This window comes from Macrobrachium rosenbergii, chromosome 47, assembly GCF_040412425.1.
Source record: "Macrobrachium rosenbergii isolate ZJJX-2024 chromosome 47, ASM4041242v1, whole genome shotgun sequence".
Classification (NCBI taxonomy): domain Eukaryota; kingdom Metazoa; phylum Arthropoda; class Malacostraca; order Decapoda; family Palaemonidae; genus Macrobrachium; species Macrobrachium rosenbergii.
Window position 1 is genome coordinate 30,930,624 of NC_089787.1, and position 27,317 is coordinate 30,957,940.

Below are 27,317 nucleotides of genomic sequence, written 5' to 3' on the forward strand. Positions count from 1 at the left end.
ATGGATCTTTGCAACATTAGAAATAAAACTCATTCACAAAACTCTAACCGTCTCTCATGGGTCAATTAAAAAGATTACCTGATTTCAGATTTAGTTTATATTCTATTTTTACCTTGAAAATATGGTTACTTGGAATGGAACATAAAGTTTAGGCCAAAGGCCAAGCACTGGGACCTATAAGGTCACTCAGCGCTGGAAAGGAAACTGAGAGTGTGTAGGTTCGAAAGGTGTAACAGGAGGAAAACCTCGCAGCTGCACTTTGAAATAACTGTTAGAAGAGGTGGATAGCAAGATGGAAGAAAGATAATATGAATGGAGGTACAGTAAAAGGAATGAAAGGGGCTGCAGCTAGGAGCCGAAGGGACGCTGCAAAGAACCTTTAGTAATGCCTACAGTGCACCCTGTGAGGTGCACTGACGGCAATATCCCCCCTACGGGGAAATATGGATCCATTCCTCCTACCAGATGCAATGCATTACTACCCTGTAATAAGTCACCTTGTATTCTACTATGTTTATATTTTTAACTATCTATTAATTAATTTTTGAAGTTATCTTCATTTTCTTTGGAAGTTTGAATTACAAGTCAATGGCCCCTGTAGGCTAATTCCATGTGAATATGGATTTATCTTCTGAATAATAATAATAATAATAATAATAATAATAATAATAATAATAATAATAATAATAATAACGGTAAAGACCGACTATAATTATTTTAACTATGTCATCTTATTAGCAAACACACGGTGGACCACAAATCTTATAACAGAGTAAACTTACTAACTATAGATCCTGTGCACTAGAGAGAGAGGGGGAAGGCTAAATAACATTGTTAGCAAAAAGGCTTTATTCCAACTTTATAACAGTGTAAACTTACAAACTGACGATCCTGCGTACGAGAGAGAGAGAGAGAGAGAGAGAGAGAGAGAGAGAGAGAGAGAGAGAGAGAGAGAAATTGGGGGAGGAGGGGGGGGGCACCGCCCTAAATACCCATAAACAGACGATCCTCAGAAGGGGGTTGCCGAGAGAGAGAGAGAGAGAGAGAGAGAGAGAGAGAGAGAGAGAGAGAGAGAGAGAGAGAGAGGAGGTTAAGCTCCCTAAATATCCATAAACAGACCATCCTCAGAAGGGGGTTGCCTAGAGAGAGAGAGAGAGAGAGAGAGAGAGAGAGAGAGAGAGAGAGAAGGAGGGGGCAGCCTTATATACCCATAAACAGACGATCCTCAGAAGGGGTTGCAGAGAGAGAGAGAGAGAGAGAGAGAGAGAGAGAGAGGGGGTTAAGCGCCCCAAATACCCATAACCAGACGACCCCTCAGAAGGGGATTACCAACCCCTGTTGCAAAAGCTTCTTCCAGCAGTCACGTCGCCCTACCGTGCAACAGCGCGAGAGGTCCCCCTGCAAAATGATGCATCATTTATGCAAATGACACCAGAAGGTCACTTTTCCCACCGTCCGCGTTTAATTCCTGTCTCGCGATACGCTCGCCTCGCCTCGGCGTTATGTAAATCAAGTTATTCACCTTTCACTCGGCAACGATGAATGACCGACCCCCAGTTTTCTAACGCTCTCTCTCTCTCTCTCTCTCTCTCTCTCTCTCTCTATATATATATATATATATATATATATATATATATATATATATATATATATTTTATATTACACGTTATATATATAACAAATATATATTAATATATATATATATATATATATATATATATATATATATATATATATATATATATATATATATATATATACACATCTCTCTCTCTCTCTCTCTCTCTCTCTCTCTCTCTCTCTCTCTCTCTCTCTTTCTCACCCACACACAAATGGATCAGATGTCCCTGGATACGTGAAAACAGGCCAATAATCCATTTTTCTCAGCAGACCTCGACCACCACCAGGAAAAAGAAGGTTCTTTGCCTAGTTCCGAATCTCTCAAAATTTTACAACTTGTTGCCAATCTCGAGGTCCACCTTTGATCGAATTTATAAAAAAATCCAAAAAGAATTATTATGGCAGTAACTGCTTGCTTGCTTTTATTCGGAACCTTCGAAAACAAACAAGTACTTGTATACATAACCCTGCTTTAGGTATTTAAGCTCTTAAAGAATGATTATGGTAATAACTGCTTGCTTGTTTTTATAATGAACCATCACCTTTTAAGAATAAATGCTATGTTTGTGTAATGTAAATCTTGCTTTCCGCTGAAACGTTTTTATTCTTTGATAAATTGAATTAACTGGATGCACCCAAAGACAGAAAGGAAGATATGGTTTTTATTCGTTGACAAATTGAATTAACTGGAGATACCCAAAGACAGCAAGGAAGAAATGTATTTATTCTTGTATAAAATTAATTCCTCTGGATATACCCAAAGAGAGAGAGGAAGAAGTGTATTAATTCTTTCGTAAAGTACATTCCTCTGGATATACCCAAAGAGAGAGAGGAAGAAATGTTTTTATTCTTTGATAAATTAATTCATCTAGAAAGGAAAAATATATGTTTAACCGCAGATAAAATGAAATTAAACGGATATACCCAAAGAGAGAAAGGAAAAAATGCTGTTATCCTTTGATCAAATAAATTCCTCTGGAAACATCCCAAGAGAGAAAGAAAAAGGTCTCAGCTTTTGGCTATGATAAATCACAGGACATTCCGTGTCGGGGGGGGGGGAGGGGGGGTTATCAAACTTGACCAGCCTGGCATACTCAGAAATAAAATCTCATATATCACTTTTGATATCATCTGAGTATAGCCGTTAAGACTGGACATAATTCTTCCAACCTCAGCAACATGGAATAACACGACGGAAAACCATCCGTGTTATAAATCAGTGCTCTGAAAAATGGAGTTAGGGCAATGGACATTGTTTTTGGAATATTCTTTATTTGTTAATTTTAAGTTCCGTTACATTGTCTGGTTTTGATTTTATTGAATTACCCAACGCTTCCCTAAAGCCTCTTTCATAGTTGCACGTTGAAAAGAAAATCAGGGATAATGGTACCATTATAATTCGAGTAGATCTCTGAACCTACACTTGTTTCATGTCGTATCAAATTCATTCTGTGTCTGTGTGTATGTGTGTGTATGTGTGTGTGTGAGAGAGAGAGAGAGAGAGAGAGAGAGAGAGAGAGAGAGAGAGAGAGAGAGAGAGAGAGAGAGAGAGAGAAACAAGTGTATTTGATACAACATGAAACAAGTGTATATTCACAGGTCTATATATATATATATATATATATATATATATATATATTATATATATATATTATATATATATTATATATATATATATATATATATATATATATATATATATATATATATATATATTATGCAAAAACTGGTTAAGTACAATGAGACAGAGAATGCCGCGTCCCCTTCCCCAAAGACAGGAGGGATGGGGGAAGGATCTAGGGGGTTGGGGGGGGGAGGCTAACATTTTACTATGATATATTAGGGGACACTTCCTATGTCCAGGGACGCAACCAAACCAGACAGCCGACCAGTGAAAACATAAGCCCATACATCACTGCACACTCCATTTAGAAGTCTAAGTACGTAACGGCTACAAGATGCTGACGTACGTGACGGGACATAATAATAATAATAAATATTAAGGGAACTCCTCTTGAATGTGTTTCGGTTTAAATTTTTAATATTCAAACAAGTAAAAAATGTAGCCGATACATTGTTAATATCAAATTTAAACAAGTAAAAAATGCGCCCAAGTTTCTTCGGCGCAATAGAGTTTTCTGTACAGCCGCTACACCGTAAACGAAAATAGATCTATCTTTCGGTGGTCTCGGTATAGTGCTGTAGGAGCCCGCGGCACATGAAACTTCAACCAAGGCCCGACGGTGGCCTATCCTACATCGTTGCCAGAAGCACGATTATGGCTAACTTTAACCTTAAATAAAATAAAAACTATTGAGGCTAAGGGGCTGCAATTTGGTATGTTTGATGATTGGAGGGTGGATGATCAACGTAACAATTTCCAGCCCTCTAGCCTTAGTAGTTTTAAGATCTGAGGGCGGACAGAAAAAGTCCGGACAGAATAAAGTGCCGACGGGCAGACAAAGCCGGCACAATGGTTTTCTCTTACAGAAAACTAAGAGGAATAAAAAATTAAACGAAAAAATTTTTAACGTTCCTACGTTTGTTTCCATAAATTTAAAGTTCTATACTGACTTGTATTCTATTCGGATTCCAACCGGGTGTACTGTTTATATTTCGGCCTGATGCTTTAACGATATATAACTAACGATAGTTGGCATTTTATTAACATTACTACGTCGACTTAGTCTAAATTCATTGTTTGCAGTTTTATATAAGGGGGTTTTGCGTTGATGGTTTCAACTTAATGCCTCAAGATTAAATGCATAAAGACAATGTCAGTCTAATAATACATTTATCGTTTGTAATTCAACAAATAAAAAATTTAATGAGTAATAACTTAAGTAGAAATTACAGTACATAACACGAAATTTCAGTTTGATTCTCAATTCGACTTCTGGTTCGAAGTAAGCCAAAATCTAATAACAGAGAAATTTAAACTTTATATAAATTTAAACTTTATATATATATATATATACAGTATATACTGTATATATATACACATATATACATTATATATACACACACATATACATACATAGATATGGATGTGTATAAATGAAAAAAAAAAACGGGATTCAATACACTTGCAGATGTTCATAAATAATATTGTAAAATTTAAATTAAGTCCTAACATGCAAAAAAAAAAACAAAACTTGCAGAACAAATATTTGTAAAATTAGTTATTAAAGTTTGTTACAAAATCCTACTGTTTCTCTTTCTTGTATCAATGATATCCCAAACGGCTGAAGAATCGCGCCCCATCCCCCTCTGCTCTCCCCTCCCAACTAAAAGGTCACTTCCAAGGAGGTTAGATTTATGGAGATGCCCTGATCCAGTACCATACATACCCTTCACTAATTCGTGAGGCCAGGTCAGTCAGCGAGCGCTCCCACAAAGATGGTCAACAAGACCTTCGGAAAGAATTGGCGCATTGGCGCTTTCGGGAACAGAAAGACCTCCTCATCGTTTATTGTTATTTTCTTTCTTTCCTTCTGTTTTTTATCTGTCAAGGAAGACACAGAAACTCTCTCTGAACGTACATCGTTTATTTTCGGTTTAAAGTGCAATAAAGGTACAGCGGAAATGTAAAACATTGGTTTAAATGCAGTGAAACAGCCACCGATTCCACATAACTTCTTATCAGAAACTGAGACTGAACTACAAATAAGGGAAACACGGCAGCCTTCCTTCGGGCAAATTTCATGCAAAACAATTATGAAATGAACGAGCTTGATGGCGTGCGCTACGCTGCACTGGAACTCGGCGCTGCCCGCCTAGTCTCCCCTACCCTCCCGATCTCCTACCTACCCGGCCGCCACCCGAGGAGGACAAACAGGTTTGCAGGAGGAGGGTGGATGTGTCATGTCTTCCCTACCCTACCTAACCCCCGGAAAAACAAGTCCTGAATATATCTGTATCATACATCAAGCCTGAAATTTTAAGTACTACGGGGTCCAAGTGGTTGGTCACTTTACCCACCAAAAAAAAAAATAAAATAAAAAAAAAAATTCAAGTTCATATTTTTTAAAACCTATACATACCTTCCTGCGTCATTCTGCTAACCATGAGACTAATATACAAACAAACAAACCGAAATGATCATTACAAACACGTCATCTGTATTCTGCATTTGAAGCAAATAATTTCTGAATCCACAAAATATAAATAAAGAAACAACTGCATCGCTACCTCCTAAATGTACCCAACATCCAGGAGGTAATTGATAGTGTGTGCGTGTGTGTGTGTGTGTGTGTGTGTGTGTGTGTGTGTGTGTGTGTGTGAGAGAGAGAGAGAGAGAGAGAGAGAGAGACAGAGAGAGAGAGAGAGAGAATTGTAAATAATCACATAAAAAGTCAAAATCCTTAATTCCATTAAAAATGATCTTACAAGAGAAATCAGAGAGAGAGAGAGAGAGAGAGAGAGAGAGAGAGAGAGAGAGAGAGAGAGAGAGAGAGAGAATTGTGCAGCCACCTGAAATCTGAATAATAAAACGTCAAAATCCTTAATTCCATTAAAAATGGTTATTACAAGAGAGAGAGAGAGAGAGAGAGAGAGAGAGAGAGAGAGAGAGAGAGAGAGAGAGAGAGAGAGAGAGAGAGACGTTTCTAATTTGGGACACACGAAGTCTGGGCGAAACAATCGATGGCAGAAAAAAAAAGAGTAATTGATATGTTAGTTTGCCCATTACCAAGAATCTGAAAAGACACAAAATGAAACGCACAAACAGATAAACAAACAAGAAGCACTACCACCATCCCCATCCCCAACCCCCTTTAACCCATTACCCCCACCAAAGCCTCTCGTCCTTCTCATCCACCAGGGGCGTTACCCAGCAGTGAAGTTAACAAGGCAACATCCAACATCCGTCCGGTCCCGTTCAACAAAAGGGTCTCGGTGACCAAAAGGTCTCGGTCTTTAGGTCTTGATCTCGGTCGTAGAGACGGAGGAGGAGGAGGAGGAGGAGGAGGAGGAGGAGGATATAATTCACAGAAGGAAATAGAGGAGGGAGAGAGAGTCACCCTTCCCCCCCTCTTTCTTTCAGCAAAGAAAAGGGCTCTCTCTCTCTCTCTCTCTCTCTCTCTCTCTTCTCACTCTCAAATGGAGGAATCTGTGACAGCTGAAAGCTATCTTATGACGTTAGGGGCTTTCGCTCTGCACTTGCACAATCGCGTGTTACCATACTCCTCCCGTACTTCGCAACGCTTTGAGAGAGAGAGAGAGAGAGAGAGAGAGAGAGAGAGAGAGAGAGAGAGAGAGAGAGAGAGAGAGAGAGCAACAATTCAACTATCTGAAATCTTTGTGTGTGTGATTCAACTATCAATGAAATCTTTTGAGAGTGTGTGTGTGTGTGTGTGTGTGTGTGTGAGAGAGTGTCATATATTCAACTGTCTGAAATCTCTTTGTGAGAGAGAGAGAGAGAGAGAGAGAGAGAGAGAGAGAGAGAGAGAGAGAGAGAGAGAGAGAGACTGTGTATTAAATTCAAATTTCATGAGATGCAAATCACCGAAGATTATTACCGTAATGATATTAACAATAATAAACAAAACATATACCCCGCACGTTTCTTGTACACATCAAGAGGTATCATCAGGATCAGCAACACTGTAATGGATTAAAATTAACGGGAAATGACACAAACTTCGACGGAAAACTGGAAAGGAAAGACATACACAAGTTAAGAGCAAAGTCACCACTGTGAGAATCCTAAACTTATCAACAACTGTCATCAAACTGCTTACTGTATCCAGACACACTGGGCAGCTAGCAGACGAAACGCTGTTAGGCACAATGGAGGCAGCAATGCCGTGTACGAAACTAGATTGTTTATCTGCTGGGGAGGTAGACCAGAACATAAGTAAAAAATGCGCCGAAGAAACTTCAGCGCAATTGAGTTTTCTGTACAGTCGCTACAGCGTAAAATCAAGGTCACCGAAAACACATCTTTCTTTCGGTGGTCTCTGTATAATGCTGTATGAGCCGCGGTCCATGAATATTTAATCACGGCCAGGTGGTGGCCTATCCTATATCGTTGCCAGAAGCATGATTATGGCTAAATTTAACCTCAAAATAAAATAAAAAAAAAAAAAACTATTGAGGCTAGAGGGCTGCAATTTGGTGTGTTTGATGACTGGAGGGTGGATGATCAACATACCAATTTGCAGCCCTCTAGTCTCAGTAGTTTTTAAGATCTGAGGGCGGATAGAAAAACTGCGGAAGAAAAAGTGCAGACAGAAAATGGGCAGACGGAAAGACAAAGCCGGCACAATAGTTTTCTTTCACAGAAAACTAAAAGGAAGATGGACAGAACATAATAAAGGAAGATGAATAAATCCTCAGCAGTGTCAGAAATCTCGACATGAGCGCAGATTTCCAGAGAGAGAGAGTAACCAGACATAAGATGGTAAAGTGGGTTGAGTTAAGCAGTCCAAATTAGTTACGAAAATATTAAAGGTCTTTACATCTGTCTTCTCCAAGCTATTCATTAAGCTAAGTTCCCATTGCGTCACTTCAAACCTTAGCTTCCATCACAGATGGGCCCAAATAAAAATACAGGCAACAAGTAATGCCTTGCCAATCCGACGATCTACAAGCTTACAGTTAAGATCAAAATTTGCAAAGTACAAGACTACAGTGAAATACAAGGGAATAATATTCACACAAAAACAAGAGCAGAGATTAATAATATGATCTACAAAGAAATCCCTGGCGTTCTTTTTCTGCAATACAAGCAACTAAAATAACATATAAGCCAACCTCTCTCTCTCTCTCTCTCTCTCTCTCTCTCTCTCTCTCTCTCTCTCTCTCTCTCTCTCTCTCTCTCTACTGGAAAATCAGCAAACGGGATTATGATCTATTTGATATTGGTGTACAAAAAAATAAAAAATGTTCTGTAGCCCACTGCTTACGTCGGGGGCTGCATAATGTCCCTCGATAGTTTTAGAGAGAGAGAGAGAGAGAGAGAGAGAGAGAGAGAGAGAGAGAGAGAGAGAGAGAGAGAGAGAGAGAATGTTCGTTTGTTCATAATCTATATAAGATTATCCCGTAAATTCCTTCTTTAACAAAAATTTACAAATCAGAATGACAACATTTTCCTAATTTGAGACTCATATAATCCGAGAAAAATCCAGGCATATATATAGCCTACAGTATATATATATATATATATATATATATATATATATATATATATATATATATATATATATATATAATAATCAGAAAAAGTACCCATTCCTACTGTTATTATAGAAGCAACTATATAAATAAAAATAAATAAGGAAATGAATAAACAAATAAGCATATAAATGATTAAACAAAATAGCTACAGAAGCGACAAACGAGAAATGAAAACAGAGGCGCCTGAGGGATATGGGGTAAATTTGTACAACGCTACGCCATCAGGAGCAACTGGGCTGCAATAATGTTGTCTCGACAATTCGATTACCCAACGCGTTATCTTTTAATTAAATCTAATATTGCCAACGTCGACACAGAGAGAGAGAGAGAGAGAGAGAGAGAGAGAGAGAGAGAGAGAGAGAGAGAGAGAGAGAGAGAGAGGAAAATTCACGTCCGATAATCTGAAATCTGAGAGAGAGAGAGAGAGAGAGAGAGAGAGAGAGAGAGAGAGAGAGAGAGAGAGAGATGAAAAAATTACACGTACGACGATCTGAAATCTGAGAGAGAGAGAGAGAGAGAGAGAGAGAGAGAGAGAGAGAGAGAGAGAGAGAGAGAGAGGAAAAATTCACGTACGATACTTTGAAATCTAAGAGAGAGAGAGAGAGAAAACACATGTTCGACAATCTGAAATCTGAGAGAGAGAGAGAGAGAGGGAGAGAGAGAGGGAGAGAGAAAGTATAGCGCGAAGTACAACATCAATCATAGTTTACCTATAATCTATAGCATGCACATTTTCTAACAAGTATTTCAACCAAAGAAAATGGGAACGTTGTTTACACGTTACCATAGCAACGCGCGCTCGAGTAACGCCCTCAGGCTAACACCAGAGGCGGAAATGTGTAAACCGTGTACAAAATGAGTGCCGTATTAACTACTGTCGAAACAGTCGTCGAAGAACACACCCTCAACCCCAAAATAGCAACAGACTTGAGCGAAATAGTGAAGAAGTCAGCCCTCAGCGTCCGTCTCCTGCGGGAATTACTGCCACGACGCCCTTTCAAAACCGAAGTCTCGATAGACGACACCGACCTGGAGGAGGAGGAAAATGACGAGCATTCGGACACCCTCGCCCTCCGGAAAATCCACGACGACATCGACTGCATCGAGAAGGTGCTGCTCGACTTATCGGACGAGCTGCGCGAAAAGACCACCTTCGCCTCCCTGGAGAACTACATCGCAGCGCAGAAGGACGACGCGCAGAGCAAGGCCGATTTCATCGCCCTCTTCCAGGGGGAGAAATGGAAGGCCAAGTACTTCGAGAAGAGCAACAAGCTGCAGACGATGCAGAAGGAACTGCGCGCCATCAGGCAGGACACGCAAAAGCTCATGCAGGACAAGGACGAGGAGATAGCCGAGCTGAGGGCGGAAATCGAGAAGCTCACGGACATCAACCCCAAGAGAGAGCACTACGAGGACAAAATAGCCAAGGCTCGGGTCGAGAACCTCCAGTTTCGGGTCGAGCAGGAGGAAGAGCGCATCTGCAAGCAGATAGCCAGGGTGGGCAGGGAGATCCCGCAGGAGATCAGGGTCCACGACGCCCTGACGGCCTTCCTGAAGGAGTGCTGCGCGAAGCTGGAGGCCAAATCGGCCGAGTGGGACGAGAAGTTCAAGGTGGACACCGACGCCAAGAAGGAAGAGGTCAGCGCCTGGAAAGCGGAAGTCCAGAGTAAGAAGAAGGAGCTGGAAGACCTGGAAAAGAGGTACCAGGAGTACTGGGCGGTCGTTAGCGAGTACGAGGCCGAGCAAGAAGTCGAGAGGTTGAAGAGAGAAGAGGCTGAGCGGGAATTCAGGGCGGCTGCCAAAATACAAGCTTGGTGGCGAGGGTACATGGTTAGAAAAGGAATGAGTTCGGGACTCAGAAAGAAGAAGAAATCGAAAAAATAGTGAAATCGTGTTCATGAGTTTAAAAACTGGATAAAAATATTTATATAGAATATCGAAGTAAAGTGGGACGATCGACGAGACAATATCAATACACAATCAAGCATTAAGTGGCAAGAGGTATAAGGCTTAGCATAAGATAAACTGACACTCAAGCATAATACAGAAATTCAAGCAGAAATCAACAGGGATAAATGTTTATACTTATACAACTTACTCTGCTTATCCTAATGCAATAAGATTTATAGGTAAGGAGTTCCAACCTTTGTACTGCATGACAATAAAACAAACACTTAAAAGCTATTTCCCTAACCTTTCAAAAGCATTTTTTTTTTCACGCAGACCTGATATCAAGAACACTACAAGTGTCATTTTACAACATTTTCAAAACTATCAATTTTCCCTTCATCACGACCAGTTTTAGATGAAGCAAGGATACCTGTTAAAATAATCTTTGCATTAAAATAATTATAACTCTTATTATTAATTTCATGCTTTTAAGAACCCCATTCAGGTCATCCCGTCTGAATACCCACCTGATCACCCTCTGGCAATGTCCAAGAAGGCGTAAAAAAATCCCTAGGATCTACAAAGGACAACAAATGTACCAACTATTAACAAATCGTAAACAAATGTCGAAACACTTCTTTATGTCCTGCATGCACATGCAAACGTGTTCGTGAAAACTTCACAAACACAAGAAATTTGGTCTGTGCTTACCGTAGTTTTTGTTCGCACGTTCACCCATTATTTTGCCAGCAACAAATTTCTAAACCAAATTCTTCTATAATAAATAACTCTTATATGTGCATTTGTAAGCAACTGAAATAGGAGAGTCTACGGGCAATCTGTACGGGTTGACTTATGTGTATGCTCTTATGTAATTATAATAAATTTCTGACTCACATCAGGATCGAACCCAGGTCTTTCAATTGAAAGACGAGACCGCTGCCAACCAAGCCACATTTCTTTTATGACTTGTGTGGCTTGGTTGGCAGCGGTCTCTGTCTTTCAATTGAAAGACCTGGGTTCGAACCTGATGTGAGTCAGAAATTTATAATAATTACATAACAGCATACATATAAGTCAACCCGTACAGATTGCCCGTAGACTCTCCCATTTCAGTTGCTCACAAGTGCACATATAAGAGTTATTTATTATAGAAGAATTTGGTTTAGAAATTTGTAGCGGGCAAAATAATGGGTGAACGTGCCAACAAAAACTACGGTAAACACAGACCAAATTTCTTGTGTTTGTGAAGTTTTCACGAACACGTTTGCATGTGCATGCAGGACATAAAGAAGTATTTCGACATTTGTTTACGATTTGTTAATAGTTGGTGCATTTGTTGTCCTTTGTAGATCCTAGGGATTTTTTTCCCGCCTTCTTGGACATTTCCAGAGGGTGATCGGGTGGGTATTCAGACGGGATGCCCTGAATGGGGTTCTTAAAAGCATGAAATTAATAATAAGAGTTATAATTATTTTAATGCAAAGATTATTTTAACAGGTATCCTTGCTTCATCTAGAACTGGCCGGGATAAAGGGAAAATTGATACAGTTTTGAAAATGTTGTAAAATGACACTTGCAGTGTTCTTGATATCAGGTCTGCGTGAAAAAAACATATATATACTTTCTGACCTGCACTGCCAAACCTCCGTTTCTAAGACACATGGTCATCATAGGGTATTTAGAAAGTCAGCGGCCACTTTAATCTGGGTTCGATCCTGATGTGAGTCAGACATTTATTTCTGTTCCACTCGTGATTGTGTGTCGATTATTTCTACAACAACAACAACAACAATAATAATAATAATAATAATAATAATAATAATAATAATTAGGGAGGTGACTTTCTCTGAGAGAATAATAATAATAATCCATAGTTACGACGACAAGAATAAAAAATAAAGACAAAAGCCTAACGCTTTTCTCTTCCTCTTTCACGAATCCCTGCGAAACCCAATGGGGTTGCCAATGGTCATTTTTAAAATTCTAAATGGCTATTTCGTGAAATGATAGAAAACGCGGGCACGCGGCTTTCTGGTGAAGAGTACGAAAATTTTTCAAAGTGAGGTGAGTAGTTTCCTCATCAGAAAATGTAAGTTTCCCTCATAAGGTTAGTCTTTTATCACTTAGGGATTAAAGTATATGAGTAAGATGAGAAAGTTTCTAAGTGGCTTATGTAGTTTTGCAAATTTAATATACATGAAAAGCATAATCAGGAGTTCTGTTCTGATATATTAGTGATATTGGGAAATTGGTAAACAGCCTAAGAACTTTAAATTGAATATCTGATACATTTTGTCCTAAGTATCAACCACCGTGAAACTTCGTAACATTCCTTGTTCATGTCTGAATTTTCTTAAATATTTTCCAGTACCACAAAAAGTCAATACAAAATTATCAGGAATTAACATAGTAGCACCACTTTCTTCTATTTCTAGAGGTAAATGATACAATAGCAAAGTCATTTTCAAGCCATAAATGTAAAGTGACCCATTTTCTAAAAAGTTCTCTTTAGTGAAGTCACCTTGAAAATAAAATGAGGTAATGTGTGACAGATGGACGTTGGAGGGTATACCAAAACATAAATATGCCCTGGGGATAGGTTAAGTTTGGTCTTTGCTTGTTTTGATTAATTTGGTTGTGCGGATCCCATGTTCTACCATTATGCCCTAGGTAGGTAACTTATCCAACAGCATGTTTGTTGTTTCAACCAAACGCATTATCAATATTACAGTGCATAAATACAGTAGATGCAGCCTTTGATTAACAAGGGAATTTTTATAAACCAAGCCTCAATGTTACTGAAAAATTCATAAGGTCCTTACAAACAGTGGTTACCCGATCCCTAAGATGCCCCAACACTGGTTAAGTGTAATCATACCAATTGCACTGTTGCATCCTACCCTAACTTAGCCATCTGGGGCCCACTTTGGATTTATGATTATCAGTTTTTGGTGTTTTTCTTTTTCTGCTATAATGGCTGTAGCTATATAAAAAAAAAACTAAGCCCAGCAGGCTCTCATCACCGTTAGATCTACCTAGCATTTTTTTTTTTTTTACTTCGAATCAAACTTTAGCCTCCCATATAACTTGTTGGACGATATCTGCAAATTACTAGCATATGCCAGTTAAAGCAACGGTTTCCCATACTCATTACTGTGAATATTCTTATTAGTGAACTAACGTGATAGAACTCGGTTATTGCTTAGTTTACATTCCACTTCTATTGCAATTTTCACGTAATTTGGTGTCCACTTTTTAACCAGTGGAAGTCCACCATGGATGAAAACTAGGAGTTTGAAAAATTATTTAAATATTACACCAAAAACTGAAAGATTCCTCGAGCAAAATTTTCACGCGCAAGCTAACTTTTTTTTTTTTTTTTTTTTTTTGCAAAGAGGTCGAGAAGGGACTATTATGAAGTTACAGACTTCTTAAAGACATTGAAATGACATTGACAAATTTTCTAAACTTTCGTATAGTAACTACGTGCTCTAAACTTTTCCACAAAATAAAAAGCTACAAGCCTAATAGTAGAGCATTAAAGCCACTTTCTGGGGGGAATAAATGAACTTAACACATCAAGAATTATTTCCTACGGTATGGGGGCAACTATTTACATAATAATGGCCGTATTTTTGTTCATCAAATGCAGTTTTTTACGTTACACTTACAGATAAAGGGCTAACTAATTGTAGTCCAAATGTTTAATAGTGAAATTTAATATCCCCCATCTTACATTAACGGTGTGTTCAGCATAACAAGCTATGGCCGTTGTTAACCCTGACAGGATGCAAATTTTCCGTAGTTCACCACAACCTTAATCTCGCCTGCTCCTTTTTCTATAACGATTTACAGAAAACGATTAATCTATTAAGATGGGTAACATTTGATTTGATATTGCAATAGTGTTCTACATAATTTTAAAAATACCGTAGCACTGTACTACAGAGGAATGTTTGAAGTTGGTGATGCATGTAGGCTAACTCTCAAATTTTAAATTTCATGCGATATGAAACAAGTTATAGTAGCTTGGTTATAAGTCTGAACATGACCGACGGTTGAGTAAGCACGGAGGTATTAACGTTAAAACTTACTTAAAAATTTAACGATGTTAATCATGCTGGTAGAAATGTATGAACGACAATTACAGTACGAAACTACAAAAAAAGCAGAGGTACTAGATTCACTGACAAATCAGAAGTCTGATTTGCTACAACACTTCAAAAAGAATAAGGTTCGTGAAGCGCCGTATTGCAGTCGAGAGGCAAGGATCACAACAATTTAAAGAAGTGCAAAAGTACGCGAAACACTGGAATTAATACATTACTATGAAAGACACATTTATGAAGCATACGAGGTAGGTAGATGGATGTTAATTTATTCACCTGTATAAAAAAAATTTACAAAAAAAGGCCAATCACGGAACTAAACCACATTTGGCGTACTAATTACTTAAAGCATCAGAAGTCATTTGTATAGTAATCTTTCATAGTTGACTCAAAGACGATTTCGTAGACAGACTACAAGAATATTTTTGATGATAAAAATACTTTAATGACTGATTTATTAACCTGGGAACAAGCCTAGCCTTTACTGATAAGATGTTAATGAGTAAAACTTAGGTGTGTTGCTAATAAGGTCGTATGAACTGACTTGCGCATAATAAACTTAATAAAACACTCCAAGATTCGAAAAGACAGTGCATATGTGTACAAATCAGGAAACTTATTCTTAAGCCTTAAGAAATAAGGTATTCTGGTGTTAAAAATATAAACTTAGGACAGCACAGAAAATTTCAACACCTGACCCATTGTTATGCAAAACTAACAATTTTAACAGCGATGTGGTCTTTTAATATAAAAAGTTTACTTACAAATAAAAGCAGCGTTAACACTTTCAACAACTATTTCTTTTCAGATGCATCTCCAGCCCCGCCCTTCAATTTACATAGTACTCTCCCTTGCCGTCTTTGGAAATGTTAAATGTCAGACAGGTGAGTTATAGTGAGTTTTGTCTGAGGCTATATCACCCTTTCTTCAGGTTAATGTAGCAGAGGTAGGCTATATCACCCATTCTTCAGGTTAATTTAGCTGAGGTTTATTTCTTAGCAGCTGAGGTTTATTTCTTAGCAACTGAGGGATTTCGCATTTTTCAGCTCTGTATGACCGAAACGCCTCGTAGGAAATTTGTCTTAACTTGTAAATCTGAATTTATATTAGAATCACAAGTTTAATTAACTATTCTACACACCTGTTTAATTAACTATTCTACACACCCTAACGTAAGATGATTCTTGATTCTTGTAACAAGCACAGCACACTCAATGAAAAAAATATTAACGTAGGATGATTCTTGATTCTTGTAACAAGCACACCAAGTTCTCAGTGAAAAAAATATTAAGCTGAAATTTAAGATTTGACTCCCTCGAACAGTATAATTACCCCTAGTGAACTTTTAAAAAAATGTATAAAAACCCAAATGCTTGGTCTTTCAAAAACCTGAATCAGTTTTTCCAGACATATTCTGCCCTAAAATGGAAGGCTGCAGTATCTGCAAAAATACAAAACTGAGAAAAATGGTACATACTGAAGTTTTCCCTTGCCTTACTACTGATTTTGCAGACACTGCAAATGGGACCCCCTAAATACTCGTGGCAATTACTGAAGAATCATTCTGAAACTGTAGTAACTTGTGTATTCGTGTTTCAAGAGCCCAACAGGGTGGCATATCTCAATTTCGAAAATTTTTCGGATACTGCAGGTTTCCACTTTAGGGCTGTATAATTACCCCAGTGACCTTTTTAAGAATGCATGAATACCCAAATGCTTTGGGTCTTGCAGCTGAATCAGTTTTTCACAGACAGTTTTTCACAGAGACATTCTTTTCATCATTCAGAAATCTTCGAGCGGTGTTGCTATGCAGAGGAGAGCGTTCCCCATGGGACAGTGGTTTTTAGCCACCCTCAACGCTGCTTCCAAATAATCTGTCAGAACGGTCGCTTAATTCCTACGTACGTGAACCAGAAAGGAGACCAGAACTGTAAGCATTTTGGCGAAATTTCTAATGGTTTTTATAACTAATCGAAATTAACATTGCATATTTTAAACACAAAAAACTCGATTGCCAGTGCTTAAACACTATCTTCCTACACAAATGTACAAAGACGTAATTTTTTTCCCTAGGTTGCGAGTTCAATGGTCGGCTGACACCAAATGGTAAGGAGCTCGGCGGTCACTGCATGATAATGAAATGCGACGCTGGAATCTGGAAGCCCTCTGGGAAAATAGAAGACTGTTGTAAGTACTTGAATTGAAAGACTTAATATTTCAGCACTTAAAACTTTAAAATTCAAAAGCTGTAAGCTGCTTGTCCTCATTTTCTTAAACTTTAAACACAGGACATAAAATCAAAATAAACTGAAAAACTGTCATGTTCTCATTTTCTTAAGCTTTCAACACTTTACAAGGAACCAAAAATAAAAAAAACGAACTGTTTCAGGGTCTCATTTTCTTAAACTTTCAACAGTTCACACAGAACCAAAATAAACTTGAAAAAAAGGTTTTATATTCTCATCTTCTTAAACTTCAACACTTGTCCCACAACCAAAAACTTCATGGAAAAAACGGTTTTATATTCTCATTTTCTTAAACTTTCAACACTTGACACAGAACCAAACCCTTCATGAAAAAAAAAGAAAAAAAAAACGGTTTTATATTCTCATTTTCTTAAACTTTCAACACTTGACCAGAAACAGAACCAAACGCTTCTAAAACTGTCTTATGTTCTCATTTTCTTAAACTTTCAACATTTGTCACAGAACCAAAATAAACTTAAAAAAGAAACGGTTTTATATTCTCATTTTCTTAAATTTTCAACACTTGACAGAACCAAAAACTTCAAAAACTGTCTTATGTTCTCATTTTCTTAAACTTCCAACAGTTCACACAGAACCAAAGTAAACTTTAAACAAAATTTTTGTTCGTGTTTTCTTAAACTTTCAGCACTTGTCACAGAACCAAAATAGACTTCAAAAACTGTCTTATGTTCCCATTTTCTTAAACTCTCCAGGTAGCCGCTGTTCCCTGTACGACGATCCCCACATCACGACGCTAGACGGCACCAAGTATGACTGGCACCGCCGCTGCAATTACTCTGTAACTCAGACCTCCTATACCACAGAGCCTGACGTCGGGGTGTTCAGCAAGTTCCAGGGATGCAACGTTATCGCCTCGTGCTTGAGCCAGACAACTTTCAGAAATGACCCCAACGCGATTATTTCTTTAGACCATGGCGACGTTACTACGGTAAGCTGTTGGTTGTAAAAGGGGTGTTATGTGGTAAAATTGGCCCATAAATTGACTTGTATCATATTTCTAATTTTGAGTTATTTTTGATGCAGAAATTATCACAATTTTTCAATTGTGAAGGGATTTCATTAGCCCATAAACTGGTTTCACTTAGTTTAGTCCCAAAATTTGAGTTATTTTGGATGAAGAATTTATGGGCTGGTTTCACTTAGTTTAGTCCCAAAATCTGTTATATTTGGATGAAGAATTATCACCAAAAATCTCGATTGCAAAGGGATTTCATGCACTTAAAAATTTGGTTAGTACTGCCCATTGCATCCTAGCCTGAACTGTGGGTTGACTTTAAGACTTTATCAACTACTTGATCGTAGTACCCAAAGATTTCCGGATAACATTTAAAAGTAACTAAGAATTTTCTTGTTTATCTATTCAACTTAATGGACAATGAAGGTTTGTAATGATTTTAGCTGGAGCAGTGTTTCTTGAGGCTTGTATTAGGGATATCTGCTGAATTTCTTAAAATGTCTCATACGTTGCTATTAAGGGTATTAATCTTTAAAAAATGAGCAACTAAATACTACCACCATCAATGACCTTCAATAACAGATGACCTTACATCCATCAAAACCAAAATCTACAATCATGGTTCCATTAATCTGAGTGAGGCATCCCTTAACCGAGTCAAGCTACACGGAAAATCTTAAATTTACCATATTTCTTCGATAGGTTAAAGTTAACGGCTACGATTATTTAGTCCAGAGCCAAGCAAGCCAAGTTAAATCTCAGGATGGGAAGCTACCAGTTTTGGCATGGACACACGAGAACTGCATTTTCTTGATGGGATCCTCCAAGCTGTTGGTAAGTGACATTTTTCCTCCAACTTTTCAGTTAAGTAATTTTTTCCCCCATAAACTCTTAAGTAAAATAACCTTTTCCCCCCAAAATAATCTTTTCGGTAAAGTAACCTTTTCCCCAAAAAAACTTTTCAGTAAAGTAACCTTTCCCCCCATAGCTTTAAAGTAACCTTCCCCCCATAACTTTAATGTAACCTTTCCCCCATAACTTTAAAGTAACCTTTCCCCATAACTTTAAAGTAACCTTTCCCCCATAACTTTAAAGTAACCATTCCCCCATAACTTTAAAGTAACCTTCCCCCCTCCCATAAACTTTTCAGCCAAGTAACCTTCCCCTCCCCCATAAGCTTTTCAGCCAAGTAACCTTATCCCTCATGAACTTTCCTGTCAAGTAACCTCCCCCTCCCCATTAACTTAGTCAAGTAACCTTTTCCCCCATAAACTTTTCAGCCAAGTAACCTTTTCCCCCCACAAACTTTTCAGTCAAGGTAACCTTTACTTAATATCTCTGTTCCACTCTTATTTTTTAAAACTGACATATGTACACTTCGACAAATGTTTACTTCTAGCTTAAATTTCATTAAGCATGATTAAATAGACAGTTTTATACACTTGGGAGAAGGAAAGAGTTACATTTTTCTCCCAAGTGATCTCATTGCGTATTTATGACACCCATGAAATCTGATGTAGTTTCTTTGTATCTTTCGTGCATTATTCCGTCACCAGAAAGTTAAGTATACTGTACAGTATATACTCTTAACTAATCAGTATGTGAGTACGTGTTTCACAGAAAGTTTTGGTCTCATATCGGGATCGACCCCAGGTCTCTCCAATGAAAGGCAGTGCCGCTACCAACTGACCAACACAAGTCATAAAAGAAGTTGGAACCTTAGTACTTCTGTACCTGAGGTTTATATATATATATATATATATATATATATATATATATATATATATATATATATATATATATATATATATATATATATATATATATATATATATATATATATATATATATATATATATATATATATATATATGTATATATATATATATATATGTATATATATATATATATATATATATATATATATATATATATATATATATATATATGTATATATGTATATATATATATATATATATATATATACTGAACTTCATTTGCTGGAGAACATTACCCCTTCAGAAAAGTGAAATACAAACTTTTTTTATTTTACATAACCCCTTCAGAAAAGTTAAATACAAAGTGTTTTTTTTTTACATAACCCCTTGAGAAAAGTTAAATACTGTTTTTTTTACATAACCCATTCAGAAAAGTGAAATACAGTACTGAGATTTTTTTTTTTAAAGATACTTCACTGCCCTCATCGCTTGGACATCTGGGCCCACCCATTCCATACGGAAAAACTCAACGGCTTGTGTGGCCACTACAACGGCGCCCCAGAAGACGACTTCACAGACAGGTACGAAAGGGTCCACGCCCTTTCGTACTGGCCACTGGCATTCCCACATTCTTGGCTGGCAAGTTCTTGAAAGTTTTGTTCTGCATGGTGTCAATTTTTACAGTTTTAGGCTTTTATTCGTGAGATTTTGGTGTTAAAATGTTTGGTCTGTTTGGAGCAAATTTTTACAGTATGTGATTTGATTAGATTTTGGACGGAAAAAAGTTGTTACAGGTGTTTCCAAAACTACTGCTGGTTACAGGCCTCCGTGTAATGCTATACGGTGAGACTTAACTCGAAACTATAAACCAGGCTATAAACCTGCTCTGATATGCAATGTTTCGTGAATTAAGTCATATAATGTAACTTTTGCCATGATTTAACCCAGTTTGCAATAGCATCTCTTTCAAAAGTATTAGCCTCACTTATAAACTTAGGCAGTAATTTACTGAGTTGACTTGATGTAAAGTTAGTGATAATACCTTTAGCGACTTTCCAAAATCACTGTTTCACCTCTTAGTTTTCTGTAAAAGAAAGCTATTGAGATGGCTAATTGTCTATCCGTCCGCACTTTTTCTGTCCGCCCTCAGATCTTCAAAACTACTGAGGCTACATGCTGAAAATTGGTCTGTTGATCACCCACCCTCTAATCATCAAACATAATCAAATTGCAGCCCTCTAGCCTCAGTAGTTTTTATTTTTAAGATTAAAGTTAGCCATGATCGTGCGTCTGGCACCGCTATAGGTGCCAACAACACAGGCCACTACCGGGCCGTGGCTGAGATTTCCTTGCAGCATTATATGCTGTACATAAAACTTCGGCTCATTTTTTTACTTGTTTGAATCTTGCTCAATATGCCATAACATCCTTATTGTACCATCAGTATTTCTCTTATGTACCATCAGTATTTCTCTTATGTACCGTCAGTATTTCTCTTATGTACCATCAGTATTTCTCTTATGTACCATCAGTATTTCTCTTATGTACCATCAGTATTTCTCTTATGTACCATCAGTATTTCTCTTATGTACCATCAGTATTTCTCTTATGTACCATCAGTATTTCTCTTATGTACCATCAGTATTTCTCTTATGTACCGTCAGTATTTCTCTTATGTACCATCAACATTTCTCTTATGTACCATCAACATTTCTCTTATGTACCATCAATATTCCTCTTGAATGGCAAAGGGCAAACATCCTTGACAAGAGGACTACAATTGCGGCAATATAAGTGTTAAACTCCATTTGTTGTATACTGAAGTGGTTTTTTAACGTTCATATTCATACTAGATACTTTTGTTCTATTTAAAATTCATAATCGAATCCAGGCAGTAGTTTATAGAATGTGAAAAATTACCTAAATGCAAACTGAAAGCTAACTTCTGAAAATAACATTTCCAGACGCCTGAACAGTCAGACTTCCAGTGCGACGTTTGGTGTCCCGAATGTCTTGAAGAAACAACGGTAAGTCAGTCTCTCTCTCTCTCTCTCTCTCTCTCTCTCTCTCTCTCTCTCTCTCTCTCTCTCTCTCTCTCTCTCTCTCTCTCTCTCTGGTAATATCTCGGCCCCTTTAATTTTCACGGGATTAGTCACTACCGACAGGAACTTTTAGTAGCTTCCTTACACAAACCTATTCAAAGCAATTTACCAAGTTCTCGGGAAACTTGAAAAAAATTTTTTATCTAACTCCTCTTCCAAACAGTTGATTTAATGCTTCTATTACACTGAAACACTTTTAAAATATCATACGAACGATGAATGTTATCTATTTTGTAGTTAGTAATTTTTCATAAAATTAACATTGTTGCAAATGTTTGGTTTTACCAGTGATTATTTTGGTAAAAAGAAAAAATTTGTATAAGTAATTCAATCCATAAATCCTTCACACTTATTATTCTACATGACAACTTTAAATATGAACGTCATTTTTAGTCATTTTTAATACTAGTAAAAAATTAAGCTATGAAATATCCATTATTTCCGACACTATCATTGTTGTCATTTTCCACTAGTGAGGCGTACTGTGGACATCAATCAAAAACGTTCCCTACAGCCACCCTCATGCACTGTTCCTACCCTTTAACTCTCGGACCTAGTGTCCATCTTCTCGAACTTACATTTCCCCCTTTCCATTACGAACAAAGCTTCCAGCCAAGCCTTTAAGTCTATATAATCTTTCTTTCAAGGTCGACCCCTGTCAGGCAAATCCTGAACGAAGGAAATACTTCGAAGCCTTGTGTAGGGAACCCCTGAAGCACCTTCAGGATACGGAGGACTTCGACCATTACATGAGTAAGGCTGTGACGGTTTCTAAAAACCATATGCTTTAATATGAAAGTGGTGTAGGTTTTTATGAAAGTGGTATGTAGGTTCTTATGACAGGGGTGTGTATTTTTTTTATGACGGGTGTGCATGTTTTTATGACGGGTGTGTGCGTATGTTTTTATGACAAGGGTGCGTATGTTTTTATGATAGCAGTGTAGGTTTTCAGTTCAAGTAATGTAGGTTTTCAATGAAGGGGTGTAGGTTTTTCTGAAAGGGGTGTAGGTTTTTGTGGAAGCATATTTAGGTTTATATATGAAAGGTGTAAGTTTACGTGAAAGTGGTGTAGGTTTTTACTGAAAGGGGTGTACGTTTCTCCAAACATTGTGCTACCTAATCGTGACAAATGGTGTCCCAATTCTGAATATATATAATATATATAATATATATTATATATATATATATATATATATATATATATATATATATATATATATATATATATATATATATATATATATCGTTCATTATTACGATCTCATTTGACGCAGGATTAAACTTTTTAAATTTATTCGTCCATTCCAGCCATCTGTAACGTAGTTTTTACTCCAAAATTTTTCGCTTATGTAGAGAAGCTTCAAACAATATCTGACATTAAAACGAGCTTCTAGGAACACTTTAAGCTAAAAAAAAAAAATAAAATTTTTCTACATGGATATTAACTAACACAAAGTTGACAGTAGGGATTATAACTGTTTTTCCTGTTTACAGAAACTTGCGCTTTTGACTTGTGCGCCATCTACCAGCGTGGAGGCAACGAAACCAATGCCAGGAATTGGGTGCGTGATGTCGAGAGAATGATTGCTGTTGTCAAAGATTTCTAGTGAGTTGAAACAAAAATAATAATAATTCAGAATGACACTCAAGGCCTTTCATTTCTATTCCGTCCGGTTTCACAACCTGAAGTTAGTATATTGTCCAATTTCATAACTTAGTGTTACTCAGTTTCACAACCTGAAGTAAGTACACAAGTTTTACAACCTGGAATTAACCACATTACTATATCAAGATGCCTCACTGAGGCCATTAATTAAATCTGACAAAAATGTAAGAATTGACAGTCAGATCATGATAGTTGAAAATGACTTGCTTTTTGCAAAATGCAGATACGGAGGAATCTAGCTGCAGCCTAACCCCCTCCCCGCCCCCCCCTCTCTCTCTCTCTCTCTCTCTCTCTCTCTCTCTCTGATGATAATTTGAAGGTCACCTTTTTCACTCTTAAGGTTACAACCTTAGATTCTAAGACCAAAAACCTGTTTAAAAACTAAAAACTCAAGAATTCTCTCTCTCTCTCTCTCTCTCTTTTTTATATGAACGTAAATGCTATTCAGTCCAGCGATGTATTATAAAAAAAAAGTACAGGAGGAAGCCCACATAAGTAAAAAAAATAAAAGATTTGCAAAGACGTACACAGACCTAACAAAGATTTGTGGTGGTTGCGGTTGATACAACGGATCAGATGTGGTACAATGTTAACCTAACCTAACTGGAACTCCTGATAGTTGACAACCTACGAGGATGCAAAGGAACAAAATGTTCATAAACTCGCCTCAACACTTTCGAAACAGTCGTCGAAATCATTGACAATTAGGCTATTTACAGAAAACTGTCCAAAAAGGGAAATGCTAAAAGACTATGGAATTTTAGCTAAAGGCCAAGCGATGGGACCTATGAGGTTCATTCAAATCATTGACAATTAGGCTATTTACAGAAAACAGACCAAAAAGGGAAATGCTAAAAGACTATGGAATTTTAGCTAAAGGCCAAGCGATGGGACCTATGAGGTTCATTCAACCCTGAAAGGGATACAAAGTAAAAAGGTCTGAAAGGGGTAACAGGAGGAAAACCTTGCAGTTGCACTATGAAACGATTGTCAAGAGGGTGGAAAGTGAGATGGAACAAAGAGAATATGACCGGAGGTACAGTTAAAGAATGAAAGGGGTTGCAGCTAAGGGCCGAAGGGACGCTGCAAAGAACCTTAAATAATGCCTACAGTGTACCGCATGAGGTGCACTCATAAACTTCAACTGAAATCCTGCCATATCGAGATAACGATTAACTATGTTTCTCCAAATTCGTAATAACGCAGCAAATCTCTTAAAACTTGGTAAGATACCTGGGTGTTTCTCAAGGTATTACACCATCTGTGGCCAGGTGGTGATAACATCAATGCCACATACTGGCCAAAAACCTTTTGAATTCACTTTTGAAGGTGATTGAATGAATGCTTGAATTTACTTTTGATCGAAAGTACATTTAAGCTGACAGGACATTAGTGCGCTCTGAAGCCTTAACTATATATTGAGCTTTAGAAAAAAATTACAGAATTTTACAGAAATACAGAAATAGATGCTCTCTTGATAAAGATGTAAATCAGAAAATCCACTCAGAAAATCCAGATGATATTAACAGCATTTGTATTGTTTTAAAGTAAACATTTCGACTCTCATCCAACACGAACTTAACAAGACGCAATCCTATCCCCGAACTGATGGTTTTTCAATCTGATGCCAGAACTGGAGTATTTTTATAATAACTGGAGCCACAAAGACTGATTAAAGGCAATTCGATATCCGTGACTTCCCCATAAAATAGTATTATGCAACGTGTTGACTGAAGAGGGACGTATAATGTAACCAACAACACAAAAAGTATAATTAACAAAAGTCTTGTCTTTCTCAAGAACACAACCACAAAGCAAAAAAATTGTCATGATTCATTTGCCACCTTAAGAAGGCTTGGAGTCCAATTACTAGGATCTGACTGCCGGTAAGTTCAACAATTTATACTTCGCAGTTTCCTAATGGCTTAAAAACAATCTCTCTCTCTCTCTCATCCCCTCTCTCTCTCTCTCTCTCTCTCTCTCTCTCTCTCTCTCATCCCCCATAGAGGTGACCTTTTTCACTGGTAATGTTACAGTTTCCAAGACCAAAAACCTGTTTAAAAACTAGAAAAACTCAAGAATTTTAGCAAGTCTCTCTCTCTCTCTCTCTCTCTCTCTCTCTCTCTCTCTCTCTCTCTCTCTCTCTCTCTCTCTCAAACAGAAAATATTCGTCTTCCTCTTATATCACTGAGCACTGAAGCTTTAGCACCGCATTATTTCCAGGGGAAGTTCAGCGTCTTGCCGACAAATATCGCACAGAACAGCCAACATCAGTGACAAATGAGACGTAACGTATGCTCACTCAAAAGTGACACCGCTTCACTGTGCAAAAAATATGGAACTGGAAAAATAAAATTTAAGCGCTGGAACCTATGAGGCCATTCAGCACTGAAAGGGAAATTAAGAGTAAAGAGGGTTTTAAAGGTGTAACAGGAAGAAAAACTTCGCAGTTGTACTATGAAACAATTGTTAGGAGAGGGTGGAAAGTATGATGGAAGATTATGATGGAAGATAATATGGATGGAAATACAGTAAAAGGCATGAAAAGGGTTGCAGATAAGGGCTAAAGGGACTAAGAGAACATGGATAGCTTCCCTTTAGCGCCTACGAGTATATTTGGCTTTAAAATATCTTTAGATATAAAAAAAAAAATTTTACTGGAAGGGAACGTCTTTTGCTGCTGTTTTCGGTGCTCTAAATGAAGTAAATTAATAGTGTATCTATTAAAAACCAACACAAACTAACATTAATGTGGAACGCTTCAAAAGCAAGCTCTCGCAGAACAGAAGACCCAAATGTGACGGAAAACAGAAAGTAATTTCAAGTACTGCAACGAAGCTAACAAGCGAGAACCATTTACACAAGAGCGTTACAAGTCACAAAAACAAGGTTTTCAGCATTAGGTCACGGGAAAATTATCCCAAATATCAAAGGCTACAGTACGTAAAAGAAAAACTTCTTGTGAAAGCAATCAAGTAACCCCGTATAAAACTAAAACGCGTTTTTATTGGATATGATGATTTTTCAACCTGACGGCGACCTGTTCAGGTTAATGACAGGTAAAGGCCGTGTCATCACCATATTTGATTTTCATATTAAATTCCCGTTTTTTTTTTATTTTAGTTTTCAAACGGGTTTTTGGTCATGAGAACTGTAACCTTACCTGTGAAAAAGGTCACCTTCAGTTTATCTTCTATGGGGATGAGAGAGAGAGAGAGAGAGAGAGAGAGAGAGAGAGAGAGAGAGAGAGAGAGAGAGAGAGAAGGAAACTCCTACTGGTATTTATAGGTATTTATAGTCATAATAAGCAACAGTGAGAATACTCTACATAGCCTATATATTTCCAGTGACTGAGAGAGAGAGAATTATCCTAATGGTATATTTAGGCACACCTAGAAATCAGTGAGAATATTCTATCCATATATTTCCATTTAAACCTAGACACACACACAGAGAGAGAGAGAGAGAGAGAGAGAGAGAGAGAGAGAGAGAGAGAGAGAGAGAGAGAGAGAGAGAGATTATCCTAATGGTATATTTAGATTTAGGCACAACTAGAAACACAGAAATATTCTATCCATATAATTCCATTTAAACCTAGAGAGAGAGAGAGAGAGAGAGAGAGAGAGAGATCTCATAATGGTATACTTAAGCACAGCTAGAAACAGTTGAGAATGATTCTATCCATATAATTCCATTTAAACCTTACAAGAGAGAGAGAGAGAGAGAGAGAGAGAGAGAGAGAGAGAGAGAGAGAGAGGAGAGAATCTCATACTAGTACATACTAAGCACACTAGAAACAGAGAATGTT

General features: G+C 37.5%; 2 protein-coding genes and 1 long non-coding RNA gene across 4 annotated transcripts in view; 2 read left to right on the forward strand and 1 right to left on the reverse strand.

Annotated features, from left to right (window-relative positions):
- The window catches only part of LOC136830727 (uncharacterized), a 281,759-nt gene that overhangs the window by 236,517 nt on the left and 17,925 nt on the right, over nt 1–27,317 (reverse strand). The gene's annotated exons all lie outside the window — the stretch shown is intronic.
- LOC136830964 (dynein regulatory complex protein 9) lies at nt 9,568–10,961 on the forward strand. Its single transcript, XM_067090921.1, has one exon. The coding sequence runs from the start codon at nt 9,655–9,657 to the stop codon at nt 10,681–10,683; it is 1,029 nt and encodes a 342-aa protein (XP_066947022.1). The 5' UTR covers nt 9,568–9,654; the 3' UTR covers nt 10,684–10,961.
- Nucleotides 12,674–23,487, forward strand: LOC136830725 (mucin-6-like). Of its 2 annotated transcripts, none has more exons than XM_067090521.1 (10): nt 12,674–12,756; nt 15,610–15,685; nt 16,588–16,731; nt 16,875–16,988; nt 17,761–17,996; nt 18,726–18,857; nt 20,210–20,380; nt 21,706–21,768; nt 22,491–22,596; nt 23,338–23,487. In XM_067090521.1, the coding sequence occupies exons 2-10, from the start codon at nt 15,610–15,612 to the stop codon at nt 23,448–23,450; spliced, it is 1,155 nt and encodes a 384-aa protein (XP_066946622.1). In that variant the 5' UTR covers nt 12,674–12,756; the 3' UTR covers nt 23,451–23,487. The 2 variants fall into 2 exon arrangements, with proteins under 2 accessions (XP_066946622.1, XP_066946623.1); XM_067090522.1 differs by having other exon boundaries at nt 12,708–12,781.

Bases quoted from the DNA above. Each gene is read 5' to 3' on its own strand.
- LOC136830725 (XM_067090521.1), top strand. From the start codon at position 15,610: ATGCATCTCCAGCCCCGCCCTTCAATTTACATAGTACTCTCCCTTGCC. The intron at 21,769-22,490 runs GTAAGTCAGTCT...CTTTCTTTCAAG, and splicing joins AATGTCTTGAAGAAACAACG to GTCGACCCCTGTCAGGCAAA. The intron at 22,597-23,337 runs GTAAGGCTGTGA...TCCTGTTTACAG, and splicing joins GGACTTCGACCATTACATGA to AAACTTGCGCTTTTGACTTG.
- LOC136830964 (XM_067090921.1), top strand. From the start codon at position 9,655: ATGAGTGCCGTATTAACTACTGTCGAAACAGTCGTCGAAGAACACACC.